Consider the following 21441-nt stretch of genomic DNA (forward strand, 5'->3'; position numbering starts at 1 on the left):
AGATTCTTAGGAAAATAGTTTCAAGTAGCTTACGGCTTGACTCCTGAAATAAATATTCAAATATTAAAAAAGGTTTGGATGCCAGATTTGTTCATGAAATTACATGGAACAAACAATGGGATGACTTTGCAAATACATTTAAGATACCCATCCTTTAAATTTTCTGCTTTCATAAATCCACACACTATTGGCAGGTGCCGTAAACTCATCAACGTATATGCAATGAATGAAAATATCAATCCATAAAGCACTGCCATTTATCCAAGCTGTATATTACCTTCTTTAAAAATACTTTATAATAAAAATGACTATGAATTTAATGGCTGAAAACCACTAAATTTCCAAAAGACTAAGCCAAATTCTTTGAAATCACAATCAAAGACAGCTGAATATTTACATTACTGTTATTTTCTACATTTCAAAGCTACTGAAATGGAGACAACCTGTCAGCAAAGCCAGACCTGGAGTAACTGTCTTGAAAGAATATGATGGCTACATCAGCACAGGACCTAGACAATCACTTGAATACCCAATTGGGTTGAGACAAACTATTAAATGTAATTACTTCAACAATGGGACTTCAGTATAAATGGATCTTCCCCATGGAGCCTGTAATCATGCAAGCCAAGCACCTATAATTCACGAGACACGGCTAATGGCCAGTTGCATAGCATGCGAGTACACAAACTGTGTTTAAGACCTGTTTCTTCTGCAGACAAGCACAAGCAAATGAGACATTAATGAGGTCTACACAAAATTACAGAACAAGAAAATGCTGGAGAAACTCAGCAGGTCTAGCAGCATCCGTGGAGAGGGAATCGGTTAATGTTTCAAGTCTGGTATGACTCTTCTTCAGAAGGGGAAACATTCACTCATCACTGAGTTCTGAAAACGTTCCCACAATACCAAACTCTAAACATTGAATGATTTTCTCTTCACAGATGCTGCCAGATCTAATTTTGTCCAGCGTTCAGTTTTTGTTTGATTTGCAGAATCTGCAGTTTTTTGCCTTCATTACAGGACTTCAAATTAGCTTAATATTATCTCCAATGTTCATAATCTGTGTTTTTTTGAAAGCTGGAATGTCTTTTTTCAATTTATCGATTTAATGATGCTGGCATCACCAACTGCTCTTCAACTGAGTGGTTTACAAGGCTGCTTCCTCGGGCAGTTAAAAGTCAACAACATTATTGTGGAACTGGAGTCACAAGTGGGCCAGGCCAGGTAAGAACAAAAACAGTATAGTACAGAAACAGGCCCTCTGGACCACCAAGACCGCGCTGACACATGCCATTTTTCTAAACTAAAAACCTTTTGCTTCTATGCAGCCCATACCATCTGTTTCCCTGCCTATTCATGTATTTGTGATAGCTGTCAAGTGGCTTCTTCAACGTGGCTGTTCTATCTGTTTCCATCACCACCTTTGGCAGTGCAATCTAGCCACTTAGCACCCGGTGTGAGCACTTGCCTCTCACACCTCCTTTCAATTTACACCCTTTTACCTTAAAGCAATGTCTCAGAGTAATTGACATTTCTACACTGGGAAAAATACTGTGACTATCCATGCCCCTCACAGAAGTTTATAAAATTATCAGATTGCCCCTCTGCTTCCGATGTTCAAGTGAAAACAAATCATGTTTGTCCAAGCTCTCCTCACAGCTAATACCCTCAAAACCAGATAACACCCTGATAAACCATTTCTGTATGCTCTCCAAAGCCTCCATATCCTTCTGTTACAGTTCTGGTTGCCAGAACTGTAAGCAATATTCCAGAGGGGGCCTAACTAAGGTTCTACACAACATTACTTACCAAGTTTTATATGTATGCCTCACCTAATGAGGGCAAGCATGCCATATGCCATCTTGATCACCCTATCTATTTGCATTGCCCACAGGTCCTCAGGGAACTACGGAGCTGTGCACTTCAATGTCCCGACATGTTAGTGCTTCTAAAAGGTTCTGTCATTTAATGTATACTTCCCACCCGCATTAGACCTTCCAAAATGCATTACTTTGCATTTTTCCAGATTAAATTCCAACTGCCATTTCTCTGCCCAAGTCTCCAGGCTCTCTCTATCCTGCTGCATCCTCTGGCAATCCTCTTCACTATCCACAGCTTCCCCCAATTTGTGTGTCATTCACAAATTTCTAATCAGACCATTTGCATTCTCCTCCAAATCATTTATATATATTACAAACAGCAAGGGGTCCTGCATGGATCTGTGCGGAACACTACTGGTCACAGATCTCCAGTCAGAAAAACACCAATCCACTGCGACTCTGTCTTCTATATCCATCTTAGCAGCTCACTGCAGATCCCACGTAACTTCACCTTCTGTATCAGGCCTTCACAAGGGACCTTGTCAAAGGCCTTGCTAAAATCCATGCAGACAACATCCACTACCCTGCCATCACCAATCATCTTTGTCACTTCGCCAAAAACTCAGTTTGTGAAACACAGCTTGCATAAAGCCATGCTATTGCTAATAAGTCCATATTTTCCACGTGAGTAAATCATGTCCCCAAGAATCATCGCCAATAATTTCCTTACCGATGTAAGGCTCACCAGCTTGAAATTCCCTGGATTATCAGTGTTGTTCTTCTTAACAAAGGAACAACATTGGCTATGGACCTCGCCTGCTACTGAAGAGGATTCAAAGATTTTGTACAAGGCCCCAACAATTTCCTCCCTTACTTCCCTCAGTATTCTGGGACAGATCCGATTAGGTCGTGGGGACCGGTCTACCTTAATGCTTTTCAATATACCCAGTATCTCACCCCCATTTTATTTTGACATGTAAACATAACCTTCACTAGACTCACCATCGTCCCGGTCCTTCTCCTTTGTGAGTCTCAATGAAAAGGACCTCACCCACCTCTTCTGGCTTGATACATAAAATCTCTCATTTGTCCTTGGGTGGATCTACTCTTTCCCGAGTTACCCCTTATATATGTATAAACACCTTGGGCTTTTCCTTCATTCTGTTGCCAAGGACATTAAATGACTGCTTTTCACCCAAACGCCTTGTTTAAGTTCTTTCCTGCCTTCTTTATACTCTGGCCAGCAGATTTCCTTTTCTAAAGGGCATTAGTGAATTTGATGGGGTGATATGGTAAGTGATGATAGTTTCACGATCACCATTACCTTTAATTCTCAATCTTGTTAACTGAAGTTTAAATTTCAACAGCTAACACAGTGCGATTTGAATCCACGTCCACTGAGCATTAGCCTGAGTTTCTGAATTATTAATCAGTGACATTACCATAATTCTATCACCACTTCTGACTAGATCAAGTACATTAAGTAATATTCTGTTTTAAAACCGAAAAGAAATTTGTCTAGATTGTCCTTTACATACAAACATATGAAGTAGAAGCATGATTAAGACATTCAACCCCTCAAGCCAGCTCCACCACTTGAGAAGGTCATTCATACAATGGTGACCTCAACTCCACATTCCTACCTATCCCAAATACATTTCAACTTCTTTAAATTGCTCTAATGCATTTAGAAACAAACAATTTAAAGAAAACTGCAAACTCAAGTGCATTTTATACCCTTTCTTAAATAAGAAGACCAAATTTTACATATTGTGAGAGTCGTATTAATACTCTGTACAACTGTAGCAAAGCACATCTATTTTTATATCCCATTCCCGTTAAAATAATCAACAATCTACATAGCTTCCTAATTACATACTGTACCAGCATACCAACATTGTGTATACAAGGACAACCAGATCTCTCTGCACTTCACAGTATTGCAATCTCTCTCCATCTAAATACTAAGACTTTTTTTATGTTTTCTGCGAAAGCGGACAAGTTCACATTTTCCTACATTAGATTCATTCAGATAAATTTTTACCTATTCACTTCACCTATCCATATCTCTGAAGACAGTTTATATTCTCTTCATAATTTGTTTTCCTATTTTTGTCTCATCCCTACAGTCAAGGCATTGATCTAAATTGTAAATACTCTTAACATGCAAACGGTTAAGCACTCAGTGATTTTGGAAGCACTTTTTTTCCACAAAATCTCTTGCAGTCAAGCTATTCCACCTCACCTCTCTGATCATAACAATTACTCACCCATGACTCCAAAGGTATCTGGATTCACCAGTCATTACGAGCAGACTACGACGAGGCAACATCACTGCAACACTAAGGCCATTTGGATGCTTAAAATCCATCACTGTCTACAAATTAAAAAAGAAAAAAATTTATGTATTCTGCACAAAATAAAAGATGGTAAGCTAAAATCTTCTGCTGCCACAATGTAGGGAAGTAAGAAAAACAAGTTATAATTATCTGCAAGATACCTTCCAACAGAAGACATTATAGCAACTGGAAACTCCTGGATATACATTTCTAAATATTTATACTTCCAATACAATAAATGAGGGAAAAAATCCTTTTATTAGAATAGTTAGTTATGGCAACTGACCACAAACAGCAGATTAATATTTGGACAATAACCTCTGGCTGACATATCCATAAGATATCTTCTACCTGTGAAAAAGAAATGGCTGCCAAACATTATTTTTCAATCTATAATACAATCCAACCACATTAAAAATGACTATTTAGAAGCAAATAATTCTAAAACGCAAGTTCTCCTTAGCAATCCAAACCCTGGGAACAATTTAGAAGTTACAACTAAATTAGACCCAAGGTCTGTGTTGGAATTGTTTTATCCAGTCATATATTGCAGTGCAGGCTATATTTGAAAACAACCAGCGAGCTATAGATATTGTGGAGGAAATTGTCAGTCTCCCACATTGATCCAGCCAGCAAACAAATCTGAAGAATCAGGAGCTCATAATCCTCTTGGACCCAAACAGAAACATTAATTAACGTTTTGGTTGCTTCCAGCAAACCATTGTCAATTTTGCCACTCAACAAATGAAAATTAAAGATTACCTGTTCATATTACCTCTATCAATTTGAACGTAACAGTCGTGCCCTACCACATTTTGTCAATTTAAGCAGCTGTTTCAGGAAACTTGTTGGCATTGGTCAAGAAGCACCTGAATATCAAAGTACTACTGAGGTGTAGTTATTTCCATTATTCTCAATTTTAATTAACTTAACAGTGATCTTCGGGGCAAAAATGGGTGGCAAGCACTTGGAAACCATAGCTCACTCCTCGAACCCCATCTTCTGCCTCAAATAATGATTCAATCAGAATTTGAAAATTGCTAATGGGTCAACAGTCAAGTTGTCATGTTTGGAACATCAATAGCTTGTTATTATATAACATCTATAATATAATAAAGCATCCCAAGTTGTCTCCCAAAAGCTTAATAACAAAAAGTTGTTTTCAAATTACATTATTAAATAGAATCACTATTTCTATTGACATGTAAATGTTTGTGGATGTAAGATTAATGAAGAAAATTTTAAAATACTCCAAGAGTGAGACAGCAGAAGTGATAATGAATGCCTAGATCTTCGTGGAGACAAATCCATCTATTTAACTATGAAAGGAAAGAAAGGAACAGCTTAACATGAAATCTGATACAATTTTACATGAATTGCCTTTTTGGCAAACAATGGAATGACAAAATTAACTATAACAATTTTTTAAAAATTTTCAGCAATCAGGCAATTGTTTCACACAACAGAATATGAAAAATGGCAATAATTTGAATTAATAATTGAGTCCAAATTTGGTTTCTAACCAATTTGAAAGGTATAACATAGAAACGTAGAAAATAGGAGCAGGAGCTGCCATTTGTCCCATCGAGCACGCTCCACAATTCAACACAACCATGACCGATTCTCTATCTCAATGCCATCCTAATTCTCTCAACATAACCCTTGAATGTCTAAAAATCTATTCTTTTCTTGCTTTAACATGTTCAGTGGCTTTCCCTACACAGCCTTCTGTAGTAGAGAATTGCACAGATTCGTTATCCTCTAAGTGGAGAAATTTCTCTTCCTCGTAGTTCAAAATGAGACCGCACCCTTTGTTGACCACTCACACCCCTCCTCTAGAGAATAATGGAAGATAGAAAATTTAACTCATTTATTCAAAAAAGAGAAGGGAAGCAAAAATCAGGAAAATACAGGCCTGTAAGCTTAACACCAGTCATTGGGAAAATGTTAGAAACTACTATTAAAAGAAGTTATTGCAGGGCACTTAGGCAAGTTCAAGATAAGCAGGTAAAGTCAACATAGCTTTGTGAAAGGCAAATCATGTTTGACCAATCTATTGGACTTCTTTGAAGAAGTAATGTGAAGGAACCTGTGGATGTACTGTATTTAGATGTCAAGAAGGCATTTGACAAAGTTCACTACTTTTTGTCATTTACATAAATTATTTGGACATGAGCGTAAGAGATATAGTTAGTAAGTTTGCAGATGACACCAAAATTGGGATGTGTAGTGGACAGTGAAGGAGGTTCACTGATTACACCAGGATCTTGATCAGATGGGCCAATGTACTGAAAAGTGGCAAATGGAGTTTAATTCAGATAAATGCGAGGCGCTGCATTTTGGGAAAGCAAATCTTAGCAGGACTTATACACTTAATGGTAAGGTCCTACGGAGTGTTGCTGAACAAAGAGACCTTGGAGTGCAGGTTCATAGCTCCTTGAAAGTGGAGTCGCAGGTAGATAGAATAGTGAAGGCGGCGTTTGGTATGCTTTCCTTTATCGGTCAGAGTACTGAGTAGAGGAGTTGGGGGGGTCATGTTGCGACTGTACAGGACATTGGTTAGGCATGTTGGAATATTGCGTGCAATTCTGGTCTCCTTCCTATCGGAAAGATGTTGTGAAACTTGAAAGGGTTCAGAAAAGATTTACAAGGATGTTGCCAGGGTTGGAGGATTTGAGCTATGGGGAGGGGCGTAACAGGCTAGGGCTGTTTTCTCTGGAAGGTCAGAGGCTGAGAGGTGACCTTATAAAGATCTACAAAATTATGAGGGGCATGGATAGGATAAATAGACAAAGTCTTTTCCCTGGGGTGGGGAAGTCTAGAACTAGAGGGCATAGGTTTAGGGTGAGAGGGGAAAGATATAAAAGAGAACTAAGGGGCAACTTTTTCACATAGAGGGAAGTGTATGGAATGAGCTGCCAGAGGAAGTGGTGGAGGCTAGTACAATTACAACATTTAAAAGGCATTTGGATGGCTACATGAATAGGAAGGGTTTAGAAGGATATGGGCAAATGCTGGCAGGTGAGACTAGATTGGGTTGGGATATCTAGTCGGCATGGACGGGTTGGGCCAAAGGGTCTGTTTCCGTTCTGTACATCTCTATGACTATTACAGAAAAAAAACCTCATGATATAGGGAATAGCATATCAACATGGATAGAAGATTGACTTGCTAACAGGAAAGCATAAATGGATTATTTTGAGGTTGGCAAGACTTAACAAGGAGGAGAAAGTGAGGTCTGCAGATGCTGGAGATCAGAGCTGAAAATGTGTTGCTGGAACAGCGCAGCAGGTCAGGCAGCATCCGGGGAACAGGAGAATCGACGTTTCGGGCATAAGCCCTTCTTCAGGAAAGACTCAACAAGGGGTGTGCCCAAGGCAATAGTTCTGGTAACTCAAATGTTTCCCATTTATACCAACGACTTGTATGAAGTGACTGAACGTATAGTTGAATCATCAGCAAATTTAGCCAAGATAGGGAAGAAAGTAAATTATGAAGAAGACATAAGGAGATATGATAGAGTATAAAGATCAGCGAAATGAAGTGGGGAAAATGTGACATTGTCCAGTTTGATAGGAACAAAATAAAAGCATATTATTTAAATGGTGAGACATTAAAAAGCTTTACGATGCTGAATGATCTAAAATTCTTAGTGCATGAATCACACAAAGCTTTTGTGCACATAGAGCAAGTAAGTAGGAAAGCTAATAGAACATCACTGTTTATTACAAGGGGAACTGAACATAAAAGTAGAATAGTAATGCATCAACAGTACACAGCATTGGTGAGACCATATTTGCAATAGTGTATAATAATCGTCGCTGTATTTAAGGATGGATGTAAATATGTTGGCGTCAGGTCAGTGAAGATATACAAGACTTAAGACCTGGAATGGACGGTTTGTCTTGAGGGAAAGTTGGACAAGGTAGGCTAGTAATCGCTATAGTTGAGAAGTTTCTGAGGTGCCTTGAAACATCAAGATTCTGAGGAGTCTTGACAGGTACATATGGAGAGGATGTATCCTCTTTTGGACCAACTAGTATGATTTAAAAATCAAGGGTCTTCTATTTCAAGCAGAGATAGTGCAAAATCTTCTCTCTGCTGATGTTGAACGTTTGAAATTTATTGCCACCATCTTTTGAGGAAGAGGAGGTTTTACAATATTTTTCAGGCAGAGGGAAATTGATTCTTGGTAAGCAAGAGGTGAAAGATTATCAAGAATAAGCAGGAATATGGATTTGAGGTTACAACCAGTTCAGCCATGATCTTATGGAATAGTGGAGCAGCTTCAAGAGCCTGAATGGACTACTCCTGCTCCTTGTTTATGCAAGGAGAGAAAAAAAAAATTGTGCAAGCAAGGAATTCCAACTTAAAAAGATTTAAATCCTTAAAAGTTTGAAACGCCAAGGTGTGCCTGGTCTGCTGTAGGATATATGCATCGTATATGCAAATTCACAGTATGAATGCCAAGTACAATGCAATAAAACATAACAACTGAATGTTTGTAGAGTCTTCAATGTAACAAATCAATCTTGGCGCTTTGTAGAGAGTCAGTAAACAAAGTCAGATACAAAGCCATGTATAGACACAGTAGACCAGGTGACCAAAACCTTAGCCAAAGAGGTTGAAGGACTGAAACTTTCAGGGAGGGAATTCCAGTGTTTAAGGGCTGGGCAGCAGAATGCAGAGCCATCAATGGTGAAGCAATGAATATCAACATTGTACAAGAGTCTGGAAATTGGACAAGGGCACAGATCTGAAAGAGATATAGAGCTTGAGGAGATTATACAGAAAAACATGAGGCCAGAGAGATATTTAGAGTCGTTGGGTCGTACAGCACAAACAGACTCTTCAGTCCAACTCACCCGTGCCAACCAGCTATTCTACATTAATCTAGTTCCAGCGTTTAGCCCATATCCCTCTAAACCCTTCCTATTCATGTACACAGCCAGATGCATTTTAAACATTGTAATTGTACAAGATCCACCACTTCTTTTGGCAGCTCATTCCATACCACCTTGTGTGTGAAAATCCTGCCCCTTAGGTCTCTTTCAAATCTTTCCTCTCTCACTCTGAACTTATGCCCTCTGGTTTTGGACTCCCATACCTTGGGAAAAAAAGACTCTGGCAAGTCATCTAATTCAACACCCCTCATGATTTTATAAACCTCTATAAGGTCACCCCGCAGCCTCTGACGCTCCAGGGAAAACAGCACCAGCCTATTCAGCCTCTCCCTATAGCTCAAACCCTCCAACCCTGGCAACATCCTTGTAAATCTTTTCTGAACTCTTTCATGTTTCACAACATCTTTCCTATAGCAGGGAGACCAGAACTAAACACATTATTCCAGAAGTGGTTGAACCAATGTTCACAGCTGCAACATGACATCCCAACACTTATACTCAATGCACTGACTAATAATTTGAGGACATGAATGAGAAATTGCAGAACTGACAACCACTACAGATAAGTGAAGACAGATAATGGGTAAACATTGCTTGTTAAAAGTTAGGTTAAGGACAAAGTTTTAGATCTCAAATTTACTGAGGGCACTTAAGAGAAAAACATTGATCTTGCATAATTCATAGAGGTATTCACATAATTCAAATAATATTGAATCATACTTTTTGAAAGAATGCCTCATGGTTATGACTGATTTGTTAGCATGCGGCATGATACTGGTCAATAACTTAGATCAGGGAAAGAAATAATTCAGTCTATGATGCTGGAGGTTGAAAAATCATCAGTTGAGCCGATATGGTGGTCATTAACTGCGGTCAAAAGGAAGAAGAGGAGAGAGGCACTCTGCTACCTGGAGAAATCGTTCTTGTTTGTCAGGTGTCAGTTTCGTGCAAATGGGCAACATCTTTCCCATTAACTAACCAAAAAACCCATATGGTTTTGCACAAAGCTGATCTAGAACAAGTTTAAATTTGAGACCTCATATTAGAGGCCTGCATTAGTGAGCTTATTTTGCTACAAAAAGGGCTGAATTTTAAATTAACCCAGTTTACAGACGCAAACATGTTCTGAAAGACAGTTGCACAGCTGAAATATCAATAAGAATTATTAAAGGTATCGGAATACATTCTTTTGTTGAAAAGCAGAGGCTGGATCAATATTGATGAAGGTTTCTTATTGGTTATTAATTATAACACAATATATGTCTTCAGCAATTACAACAAAAACTTGTTGGAAACAAAAAGAATTTAACAACCTAAATACTTCAAATGTGAATACTTCACTGAAGAGGCCAGACATCAGTTTGGGATGATACAAAAACATCAATGAATTTGCTTTCAGTTTTAAATCACAGCAATCAAATCTTCTGATGTACTAATGCCTTGTGTCGTGCATCCAAACATAAAATATTATATAATTAACAAAGATAAACTGTTGAAATACCCTTAGGCACAGAAAAAATGAAATATCATAACGGATAACTGGCACAACTCTGAGGATTCACATTTTCACTCACCAGGTGAACCAAGCATTACGTCAATTTGACAAGGAGGAAAGGAAACTATGTTGATTTTCATTGCTATCAAGGCACATTGGCAATATCAGGCTTGAACACAATTAAAATAAAATTCTATTAAGACCATAAGACAATAAAAGTAGAAATTAGGCCATTTGGCCCATCGAGTCTTCTCCACCATTCAATCATGGCTGATAGGTTTTTCAACCCCATTTTTCCACTTTCTCCTCATACCTTTAATCTCCTTGGCAATCAAGAACCTATCCATCCTCATCTTAAATATACTCAAATGACCTGGCCTCCACAGCCTTCTGTGGTAACCAATTCCAAAGATTCACTACTCTTTGGCTGAAGACGTTTCTCCTTATCTCTGTTCTAAATGCTCTTCCCTTTACTTTTAAGCTGTGTCCTCAGGTCTTCTTCTCTCCTGCCAATGGAAAAACCTTCCCAACATCCACTCTGTCCAGACCGTTCACTCTTCTGTAAGTTTCAATCATCCTTCTAAACTGCGAGTGTAATCCCAGAGTCCTCAAATGTTCCAGGTATGTTAAGCCTTTCATTCCTGGGATCATTCTCACGATCTGCTCCAGGGCCAATACATCCTCCCGGAGGTATGGAGCCCAAAATTGCTGACAATACTCTAAATGTGGTCTGACCAGAGCCATTTAAAGCCTCAGAAGTACATCCCTGCTTTTTTCTTCTAGTCCTCTAGAGATGAATGACAACACTTTAGGGGTGACTTGATAGAGGTGTACAAGATGATTAGGGGTTTAGATAAGGTTGACCGTGAGAACCTTTTTCCACATATGGAGTCAGCTATTACGAGGGGGCATAGCTTTAAATTAAGGGGTGGTAGGTATAGGACAGATGTTAGGGTAGGTTCTTTACTCAGCGAGTCGTGAGTTCATGGAATGCCCTGCCAGTAGCAGTGGTGGACTCTCCCTCTTCATGGGCATTTAAGCGGGCATTGGATAGGCATATGGAGGATAGTGGGCTAGTGTAGGTTAGGTGGGCTTGGATTGGCGCAACATCGAGGGCCAAAGGGCCTGTACTGCGCTGTATTCTTCTATGTTCTATTGTAGATGCCTTCCTAGCTTCCAACTCGACCTGCAAGTTTACTTTAAGAAAATCCTCTGCACTCTGCACTCCAGATTTCTGAATTATCTGCCCATTTAGAAAATAGTCCATGCCTCTACACTTCCTACCAAAATGCATGATCTCACACTTTCCCACATTGTACTCCATCTGCCACTTCTTTGCCCACTCTCCTAACCTGTCTAAATCTTTCTGCAGCCTCCCTGCCTCCTCAATACTACCTGTCCCTCTACCTATCTTTGTTTCATCTGCAAACTTGGCCAGAATGTCCTCAGTTCCTTCATCCAGATCATTAATGTATAAAGTGAACTCTGAGCCTTGCAGAACACCACCAGTCACTGATTTCCAAACTGAGAAGGACCCTTTTATTCCCACTCTCTGCTTTCTGCCAGACAGCCAAGCTTCTATCCATGCCAGTACCTTGCCTCTAACGCCATGAGCCCGTATCTGATTCCTTCTCTGTGGCATTTTAATCAAAGGCTTTCTGGAAGTCTAGATAAATAACATCCATTTGCTCTCCTTTGTCTAATCTACTCGTTACCTCCTCAAAGAATTCTAATAGATTTGTCAGGCGTGTCCTCCCTTTGATGAAACCATGTTGACTTTGCCCTATTTTACCATGCTCTTGCAAGTATTCAGAAAACTCATCCTTCACAATGGACTCCAAACTCTTACCAATGACTGAGGTCAGGCTAATCAGCCTATACAGAGGAACCTTGATTATCTGGCATTCAATTATCCGAATATTGAATTAGCCGGCAAGATCACAAGATCCTGATGCTTGGCTAAACAATGTTATTCAGCATTCGATTAACTGAACGAAAAGCTCACCACCATCCTTCGGATAATCAAGGTTCCTCTGTAATTTCCCATCTTTTGTCTTACTCCCTTCTTAAATAGGGGAGTTACATTAGTGATTTTCCAGTCTTCTGGGACCCTCCCTGACTCCAGTGATACCTGAAAGATCACTACTAAAGCTTCCACTACTTCTTTAGCTATCTCCTTTGGAACTCTAGGGTGTAGCCCATCTGGTCCAGGTGATTTATCAAGATTAGATTACTTACAGATTAGATTACTTACAGTGTGGAAACAGGCCCTTCGGCCCAACAAGTCCACACCGACCCGCCGAAGCGCAACCCACCCATACCCCTACATTTACCCCTTACCTAACACTGTGGGCAATTTAGCATGGCCAATCCACCTAACCTGCAATCTTTTGGGTTGTGGGAGGAAACCGGAGCACCCAACTTTCAGACCTTTCAGTTTTTCTAGCACCTTCTCCTTGGTAATGGCCACCGTACTCATTTCCGTCTCCCAACTCTCTTGAATTTTTGGGAAGTTACTTGAGTCTTCCACGGTGAAGATTAATTGGGGTACTAGAACCAGAACATTAGGTGGCATGAAGAGGAGTTAAAAAGTCAAATACAACCCTATTGCTAACTTGTTTTAACAGGAGGAGAGGAAGCCAGCAACCAATGGGTTAGTTATTTAAAAAATTATAATGAGGTTGTACACTACAGAATTACCCAACATTTTCAAATGAAACCTAGCCAGACAAATTTTCAAGGTCTCAAGGAACATATTGACAAAAAAGTGAAATCCAGCACTTGTCTGCTAGATCCCAACCCCTGTGATAGGGCAGCCCCCAATTTTCCAACAGCTGCTCCCTCTTTGCTCTCCCTTCCCTGGCTCTAGTCTGGTGCCAAAGGTCAATCCTGCAGTCAGACAGACTGTTAACCTGATCAGCTGCAAATGGGATGCAAACAAGTACATGCTAATTAAATCCTGCCATTTAAATCAGCAAAACTTGAAGAAAATTAATTCTTCCAGATTTTCATTCTCAAAACAACTCCCTGTTCCACCTCTGCTTCCAGACTAACAGTACGGCCAATATCCCCTTTAAGTTCCACATTCAAACTTGCCCTTCTGAAATCCTACATATGTTTGGAGTAGCTTTCATGCGCATAGAGTGTATTCAGCTAATAGGCATAAACAATGGATGGAGGCAAGGGTCTATTTTTATTTGCTTTTGGGATGCATGTGCCATTGGCTTTGAATTGTGAAAACCACACTAATAGCTTAAACAACAAAGAGATGAATTTAATGCCATAAGAAATTGATGAAGAACATACAGCTCTTCAAGCCAGCTCTGCCATTCGATAAGATTATGGCTGATTAGATTATGGACTTAAATGTATTTTCCTGCCTGTCGTCCATAATCCTGAACTCCCTTGGAGATCTAAAATCTAACTTAACCTTCCACAAATTCTTGAATAAATCTGAAGTGTTAGCTGTAAAGGACATTGGGTCCAAATGAAATAAAAATTTGAAACTGAGAAATTAAAGCTTGTTTTAGAAGAGGTTAGATCATGGATTTATGCTCAAGAAATCAAAGTCGCAAACTCTGTCTAAGAGAAGAAAAGGAGTGAAAAGAGGAAGCAAAACACCAGCATTATGCATTTTACCTAAAAATGGTCCAGGAGAAAGGTAGGAAAATCAACACTTGATGAACAATAGGAAAGAATTAAAACAATCAATAAATGCAGTTTTAACCATAATTAACAATGGTAAACTATTATTTCACACTGATGAATTCTTCCCCCTCTATAAAAGACAATGAATTACACTCTATCAATACATTAACAGAAGTACAAACAAATACTGAAATGGACATGAACTTGCTATTGCTTTAGCCAAAATAAAAAACACTCTGCTTTTCATTTTAAATCACCAAACCTTCAAAGGGAAAAAACAAATCAATAAACCCACAGTGAATCAATCTGCCACCTGACAGACTTCTCTTCAGAAGCCATGTGCTTTGAAGTATTTCCAATTACAGTTCCTCATTTTAACGGATTCTCTTTATTCTCTGTGGTGATAATGTCAATCAAATTTACAGCTGGCAATAGGACAGAAACAGAAGATCCAAGTCCCATATCTGTAATTGATAATAAATAACATATGGAATTGAAAACCTAATAGTTTGAATGAAATCAAAATTAGACGATATTAAAAGTTTAACACCAGGGAAGTATCAAAACTATTTTTTATTTTTGATAATATGTAAAAATTCCTAAAGTTACACCATTGTGCAAAGGTCTCTATTTGCAGTCAAAACTAAATCCTAAATGCTGAAATTTAACAAAAACATATAACTCCTATGAAGAATTTTATTCAAACTCACTGTATCATTCCAAAAATAATTCTTGAACCAGTACAGGACCATTTTTTAAAAAAGTTCATTCATGTGATGCGGATGTCAGTGGCTGGATTAGAATTTTTTGCCCACCCATAATTAGTCACAAAGTCAGAGAGATGTACAGAAACAGACGCTTTGCTCCAACATATTCATTCTGGCCAGACATTCTAATCTAGTCCCATTTGCCAGCACCCGGCCCATATCCCTATAAACCCTTCCTATTCATATACCCATCCTGATACCTCTTAAATGTTGCAATTGTACCAGTGTCTACGACTTCCTCTGGCAGCTCATTCCATTCATGCACACCCGCTGTGTGAAGAAGTTGCCCCTTAAGTCCTTTTTAAATTTTTCCCATCTCATCCTAAACCTTTGCCACCTAGTTATGGACTCCCCCAACCCAGTGAAAAAGACAGTGTCTATTTATCCTATCCATAGTTAAAAATCACACAACACCAGGTTATAGTCCAACAGGTTTAATTGGAAGCACACTAGCTTTCGGAGCGACGCTCCTTCATCAGGTGATTGTGGAGGGCTCGATCGTAACACAGAATATATAGCAAAAATCTGAAGTGTGATGTAACTGAAATTATACATTGAAGAATTGATTGTCTGTTAAGCTTTTCATCTGTTAGAATACAGTGATAGTTTCACTTCTTTCATGTGTAAATCACAAAACCCTTTTTTTTTAAAAAGTTGCATTCTCGGGTTAGCTGTTAACAATGGTGATAGCTAGACAATATGTTGAAGGTGTTAGCCCTCTGTGTTCTCTGTCTATGACCTGATGTTTAGATCGATTCCAATCTAAAAAGTGAAATAACAGAGTTTTACATAAATTCATGCAGTTTTTGAGCTCAGAGTTCGACATGAATCTATGTGGTTTTTGAGCAAAGTGCAAAAATATTCACTACACACAATATATATGTGTGCATGCGGGTCTTTGTCTGTCTGTCTGGGGTGGGGGTTGTGAGTGTGAGAAAGAGTGTGTGTGTGTGTGTGTAGTGAGTGCAGAGTGTCTTAAGTCTGTGAGGGGGTGTGTGTGTGGGTGTCTGTGTGCGTCTGTGTGTATCTGTGTCAGTGTGTGTGCGTGTGTGTGCGTGTGCGTCTGTGTGTATCTGTGTCCGTGCGTGTGTGTGTGCGTATCTGTGTCCGTGTCAGTGTGTGTGCATCTGTGTCCGTGTGTGTGCGTGTGCGTGTATCTGTGTCCGTGTGTCCGTGTGTGCGCGTGTGCGTCTGTGTGTATGCGTGTGTGCGTGTGCGTCTGTGTGTATGCGTGTGCGTGTGCGTGTGCGTCTGTGCGTGTGCGTGTGCGTGTGTAGTGCAATGGTGATCACCTGTAATGTGACATGAACCCAAGGTCCCGGTTGAGGCCCTCCCTATGGGTACCGAACTTAGCTATCAGCCTCTGCTCAGCCACTTTCCTCTGCTGCCTGTCCCGAAGTCCACCTTGGAGGATGGTCACCCGAAGGTCCGATGCTGAATGTCCTGGACCACTGAAGTGTTCCCCAACTGGGAGGGAACCCTCCGGTCTGTTGATTGTTGTGCGATGCCCATTCATCCGTTGTCGTAGTCTTTGCTCAGTTTCCCCAATGTACCATGTCTCTGGGCATCCCTGCCTGCAACGTATAAGATAGACAATGTTGGCTGAGTCACATGAGTACCTGCCATGTACACGGTGGGAGGTGTTCCCACGCGTAATAGTGGCATCTATGTCCACAATCTGACACGTTTTGCAGCGTCCACCGTGACAGGGTTGTATGGAGTTGTCCTGAGAGCCGGGCAGCTTGCTACGAACAATGATCTGTTTGAGGTTTGGCGGTTGTTTAAAGGCAAGTAGTGGAGGTGTGGGGAAGGTCTTGGTGAGGTGCTCATCTTCATTGATAATGTGTTGCAGGTCACGAAGAACATGGCGTAATTTTTCAGCCCCTGGGAAGTACTGAACAACGAAGGGTACCCTGTCAATTGCAGCTCGTGTCTGTCTCCTGAGGAGGTCATTACGGTTCCTTGCTGTGGCACGTCGGAACTGGCAGTCGATGAGTTGAACATTGTACCCCGTTCTTGTGAGGGCATCCTTGAGTACTTCCAGGTGTTCGTTACGTTCCTTCTCATCTGAGCAGATCCGGTGTATGCGTAAGGCTTGTCCACAGGGAATGGCTGTTTTGGGTGGAAGCTGGAGAAGTGTAGCATTGTGAGGTTGTCTGTGGGTTTGCGGTAGAGTGTGGTGCTGAGGTGTCCGTCCTTGATGGAGACGCACGTGTCCAAGAATGAGACAGACAGTCGAGAGTAGTCCATGGTGAGTTTGATGGTGGGATGAAAATTGTTGATGTCACTGTGTAGTTTTATCCGTGACTCCTCGCCATGGGTCCAGAGGAAGAAAATGTCATCAATGTACCTGGTGTACAATGTCGGTTGGAGATCCTGCATAGAGAAGAAATCTTGTTCGAACCTGTGCATAAAAATGTTGGCATATTGGGGTGCAAATTTTGGTCCCCATGGCTGTTCCGTGTGTCTGGATGAAGAATTGGTTGTCAAAGGTGAAGACGTTATGATCGAGGATAAAGCGGATGAGTTGTAGGATGGTGTTTGGAGATTGGCAGTTGTTGGTGTTGAGTACTGAGGCTGTTGCCGCGATGCCATCATTGTGGGGGATGCTGGTGTAGAGTGCGGAAACATCCATTGTGACGAGGAATGTTCCTGGTTCGACTGGTCCATGGGTGCTGAGTTTCTGTAAGAAATCCGTAGTGTCGCGACAGAAGCTGGGGATCCCCTGTACAATAGGTTTCAAGATGCCTTCCACATAGCCAGAGAGATTCTCACATAGGGTCCCATTTCCCGATACGATGGGACGTCCCAGTGTACCTTTGGAAGGCAGTAGAAGTCGCCTACACGAGAAGTACGTGGGATGAGAGTGCGTAGGGAGCTCTGAAGGACTGGATCCAAAGTTCTGATCAGTGTGTTTAATTCTCGGATATGTTTTTTGGTCGGATCAGCTGGTAGTTGCCTGTAGTGTTCCTGGTTGTTCAGTTGTCAGTACACTTCCTTGCAGTAATCTGTTCTATTCTGAATGACAACGGCTCCTCTTTTATCTGCTGGTTTGATGACAATGTTGTGATTGGTTTTGAAAACCTGGATGGCATTGCGTTGGGAACGGGTGATGTTTTGCTCTACCTTATGGGTACGGCTGATGAATCTGGCATTTATATATTTCCTGATAGTTTGAGCATACATGTCAAGCCCAGGGCAGCGGCCCTCCGGTGGGGTCCATGTTGACACCTTCTTTGGTCGCTCCTCTACAGATCCCTGTGATGATTGTTCTAGTTCATCAGTGGGCTCAGTGGGATCACTGCCGGCACCTTGAAAGAATTCCCGGAGTCTCATTCGTCTGATGAACTCCTCTGTGTCTGCTGCCAGAACCAATGGGTCCATTTTGCTGGTGGGGCAGAAGTTGAGACCCCTACTCAGGACTTCAATCTCTTCCGGTCGAAGGGTGTGGTCCGATAAGTTGACAATAGACTTCCCCGCAGTGATAATGTTGTCTACTGTGGTTCCAGGGCGGGCTTTGCTATTACTGGTAAGAATGCCAAGCTTCTCCAGTTTTTTGTTCTTGGCGTGCATGTACGTGGTGTAGTTTGTCTGTTTGGCGATATCACGTAATTATACTGATGTATCCTGTGTGCAGGCTGTGAGTGTGGATTCCATCTGAATTTCAAGGTTGTGGCACCTGCTGTAGAGTTGGTGCACGAGATGATTGAGAAGTTTACGAGAGGTGCAGTGGCAAAGTATCTCTGCATAGTCTGTGTTGTAGGTCGACCTAAGTGGGACCGTGATCCGTAATCCATTCGGGATCTTTCCTGCTTGCCTGCATTCCTGTAGAAACTTGATGTCTGTGTCGATATGTGCGATCTTCTTGGAGATCCTCTCCACTTTAACCCGGCAGTTAGTGGTGTCGATCGTAGTCATGATCCTATCCATGCCCCTTATGATTTTATAAGCCTTTATAAGGTCACCCCTCAGCCTCCAACGCTCCAGAGAAACCAGTCCCAACCTATTCAGCATCTCCCTATAGCTCAAACCCTTCAACCTTAGCAACATCCTTATAAATCTTTTCTGAACTCCTTCAAGTTTCACAACATCCTTCTGATAGGAGGGAGATCAGAATTGCACACAATATTCTAAAAATGGCCGAACCAATGTCCTGTACAGACACAACATGACCTCCCAATTCCTATACATGATGCTCTGACCAATAAAAGAAAGCATACCAAATGCCTTCTTCACTATCTAACTACCTGCGACTCCATTTTCAAGGAACTACGAACCTGCATTCCAAGGTCTCTTTGTTCAGCAACACTCCCCAGGACCTTATATTAAGTGTATAAGTCCTGCCCTAATTTACCTTTCCAAAATGCAGCACCTCACATTTATCTGAATTAAACTCCATCTGCCACATTGCCCAAGAGACAGTTAAGAGCCAACCACATTGCTGTTCGTCTGGAGTCACATTTAGGCAATTTAAGGGAAGGAGACAGATTTCCTTCCCAAAGGGACATTAGGGAAGCAGTTGGATTTTCCTTACAATCTACAATGGATTCATAACATCTTTAGACTCTCATTTCCAGATCAGTATTGAATACAACTGCCATGACGGGATTTGAACCCAGGCCCCCACAACATAACCTGTAAAATTTATTGGGGTATCCTAGCAATGTGAATGATAGCTTATTCACAAAGCAAAGTTTTTTTAAAAATAAACTAAAATGCATAGCTGAAGAGGCATTACCTACTTTATGTTGATAGTGCAAAGACCATATTTTTTCTGAACTGCATAGACTAAAAAAATTAGAAAAGATATTGCTTTAAACCAAAAAACTGGAAGAACTGCCTTTTTAAAAACTGGAACTCATTGAGTTATATCTACAATGTTGCTTTATTCAAACAGCGTGATGACTCAGCGGTAGCAGTTCAAGCAGTGTAGAGAGCAAACTAGATGCATCATTTTTGTGTGGTTTGTATTATGCATGCTTGTGCGCATGCATATATGTGCACATGCACACATGACAGTCCTATAATCTTTTTTTCAATTGACCAGTTACCATGGGCTCAGCATATTTACAATTACTCAATTGATTCCTGGACAATTGGTTACAGCCCTGTATGTGAATAACAGAAATATCTAGTTTACAAAAAAAAAGCACCTCAATTTCTCAGTCTCTCTCTCCTTCTGTGGAGAAGTAACAGAAAATCTCCCAATAGCTGTTTTCACTCACCATTTCCCTATAAATGCTGCAAATTGCCTGTTCAAAGGAAATTAGAATCCACCTTCAGAAACACAGATGGGGCAAAGTCTCAACCAATGAATGAAAATCAGCATCTATGTGGAAGCAACCTTGTCTCGCCAGCAAGGAAACAGAAGGAACTGCAAGTCCACAAATCATCAACATCTGTGGCCCACAATGGTGCTATCAAATTTTGTTTTCCTTTGAAAGCCTTTAATATCCTTGTCTTACCTTTTTGTGTGCTTGTTTATATTTGTAAAAGGACTTACACAAGGAATGGAGTTAAAGTTTGAGTTATTTGTTAGCAAAGCATGTTTATTTCTTGACTTTGATTAAAAACAGATTACCGTAATTATTTTTTTGTTACTGGAAAAATCTCGTGTGCATATTGACTTGAATTAGACAGGTAAAATTGAGTGTTTTGTGGCTGAATCAAATTTTTACACTTGTGACGAATCTAGGAAAAGTGGAGCTTGATTTCCATTGCACTAAGTCATGACAATAGCACTTTTGACAGCATTTTCCATCACATATCTGGAATATTGGAATGCAGAAGCTTTGTGGATAAATATAATCAAATCAAGCAATGAGTGCTCACATTAACTCAAAATCATCTACCCCAGAATGCAGTGTAAATATAGCTACAGTGATCATTAACAAACAATTGTACTCTCTTTTTAAGGATTCATTTAATATCACTTTCGGCATTTAACAATTGGGTATTATCTAAAGTGGAATCAGCAAACAATACACTCAGGTATGGAATGTAAATACTTTTCAAATGAAGGCCAATGCTTTCTATTCTAATCTAAAGCACCATCTGGAGGCAATGCAGCAAAAAAAAAGAGACTACATAAAGAAAAGTTGAAATAAACAAAATCTCCAGCTCTGATCTGCAGCTTTTTTTTGGCAGCATGGGTATTAATCTGCAGTTGCATACAGTGTCAATGCTACAAAAGTAGGTAATCAGTCAGTCAAACTGAAAAATCCAAGGTTTGTAAGCCTTTTCCAAAATACTACACAGTGTGTAAAGTAATACAACAGACAGGGCTTTCTTTGAACAGAGAAGACTTTGGATGGTCTGTTGGAGATGGTAAAATTATGAAAGGATGGGACACAGTAAACGTCATCTTTCTAGTGACTGGTTATGTCAATGAGCACTCATTTTAAATACAAAATTAAATGGACTGAAATTTAGGACAGAGAACACCTTTTTTTATTAAAAGGAATTTGA

General features: G+C 40.3%; 1 protein-coding gene and 1 pseudogene across 1 annotated transcript in view; both read right to left on the bottom strand.

The window, feature by feature from the left end:
• The window catches only part of alkbh8 (alkB homolog 8, tRNA methyltransferase), a 69531-nt gene that overhangs the window by 28416 nt on the left and 19674 nt on the right, over positions 1–21441 (bottom strand). Inside the window, exon 7 of the mRNA XM_043691834.2 lies at positions 4091–4197. Coding sequence (XP_043547769.2) covers positions 4091–4197 — 107 coding nt within the window. The remainder of the gene's footprint in view (positions 1–4090; positions 4198–21441) is intronic.
• On the bottom strand, positions 14114–18891 carry LOC148149793 (uncharacterized; annotated as a pseudogene).

Source organism: Chiloscyllium plagiosum, unplaced genomic scaffold (assembly GCF_037043375.1).
Source record: "Chiloscyllium plagiosum isolate Xiang-an unplaced genomic scaffold, Cpla_swu_hap1 HiC_scaffold_6, whole genome shotgun sequence".
Taxonomy (NCBI): Eukaryota; Metazoa; Chordata; class Chondrichthyes; order Orectolobiformes; family Hemiscylliidae; genus Chiloscyllium; species Chiloscyllium plagiosum.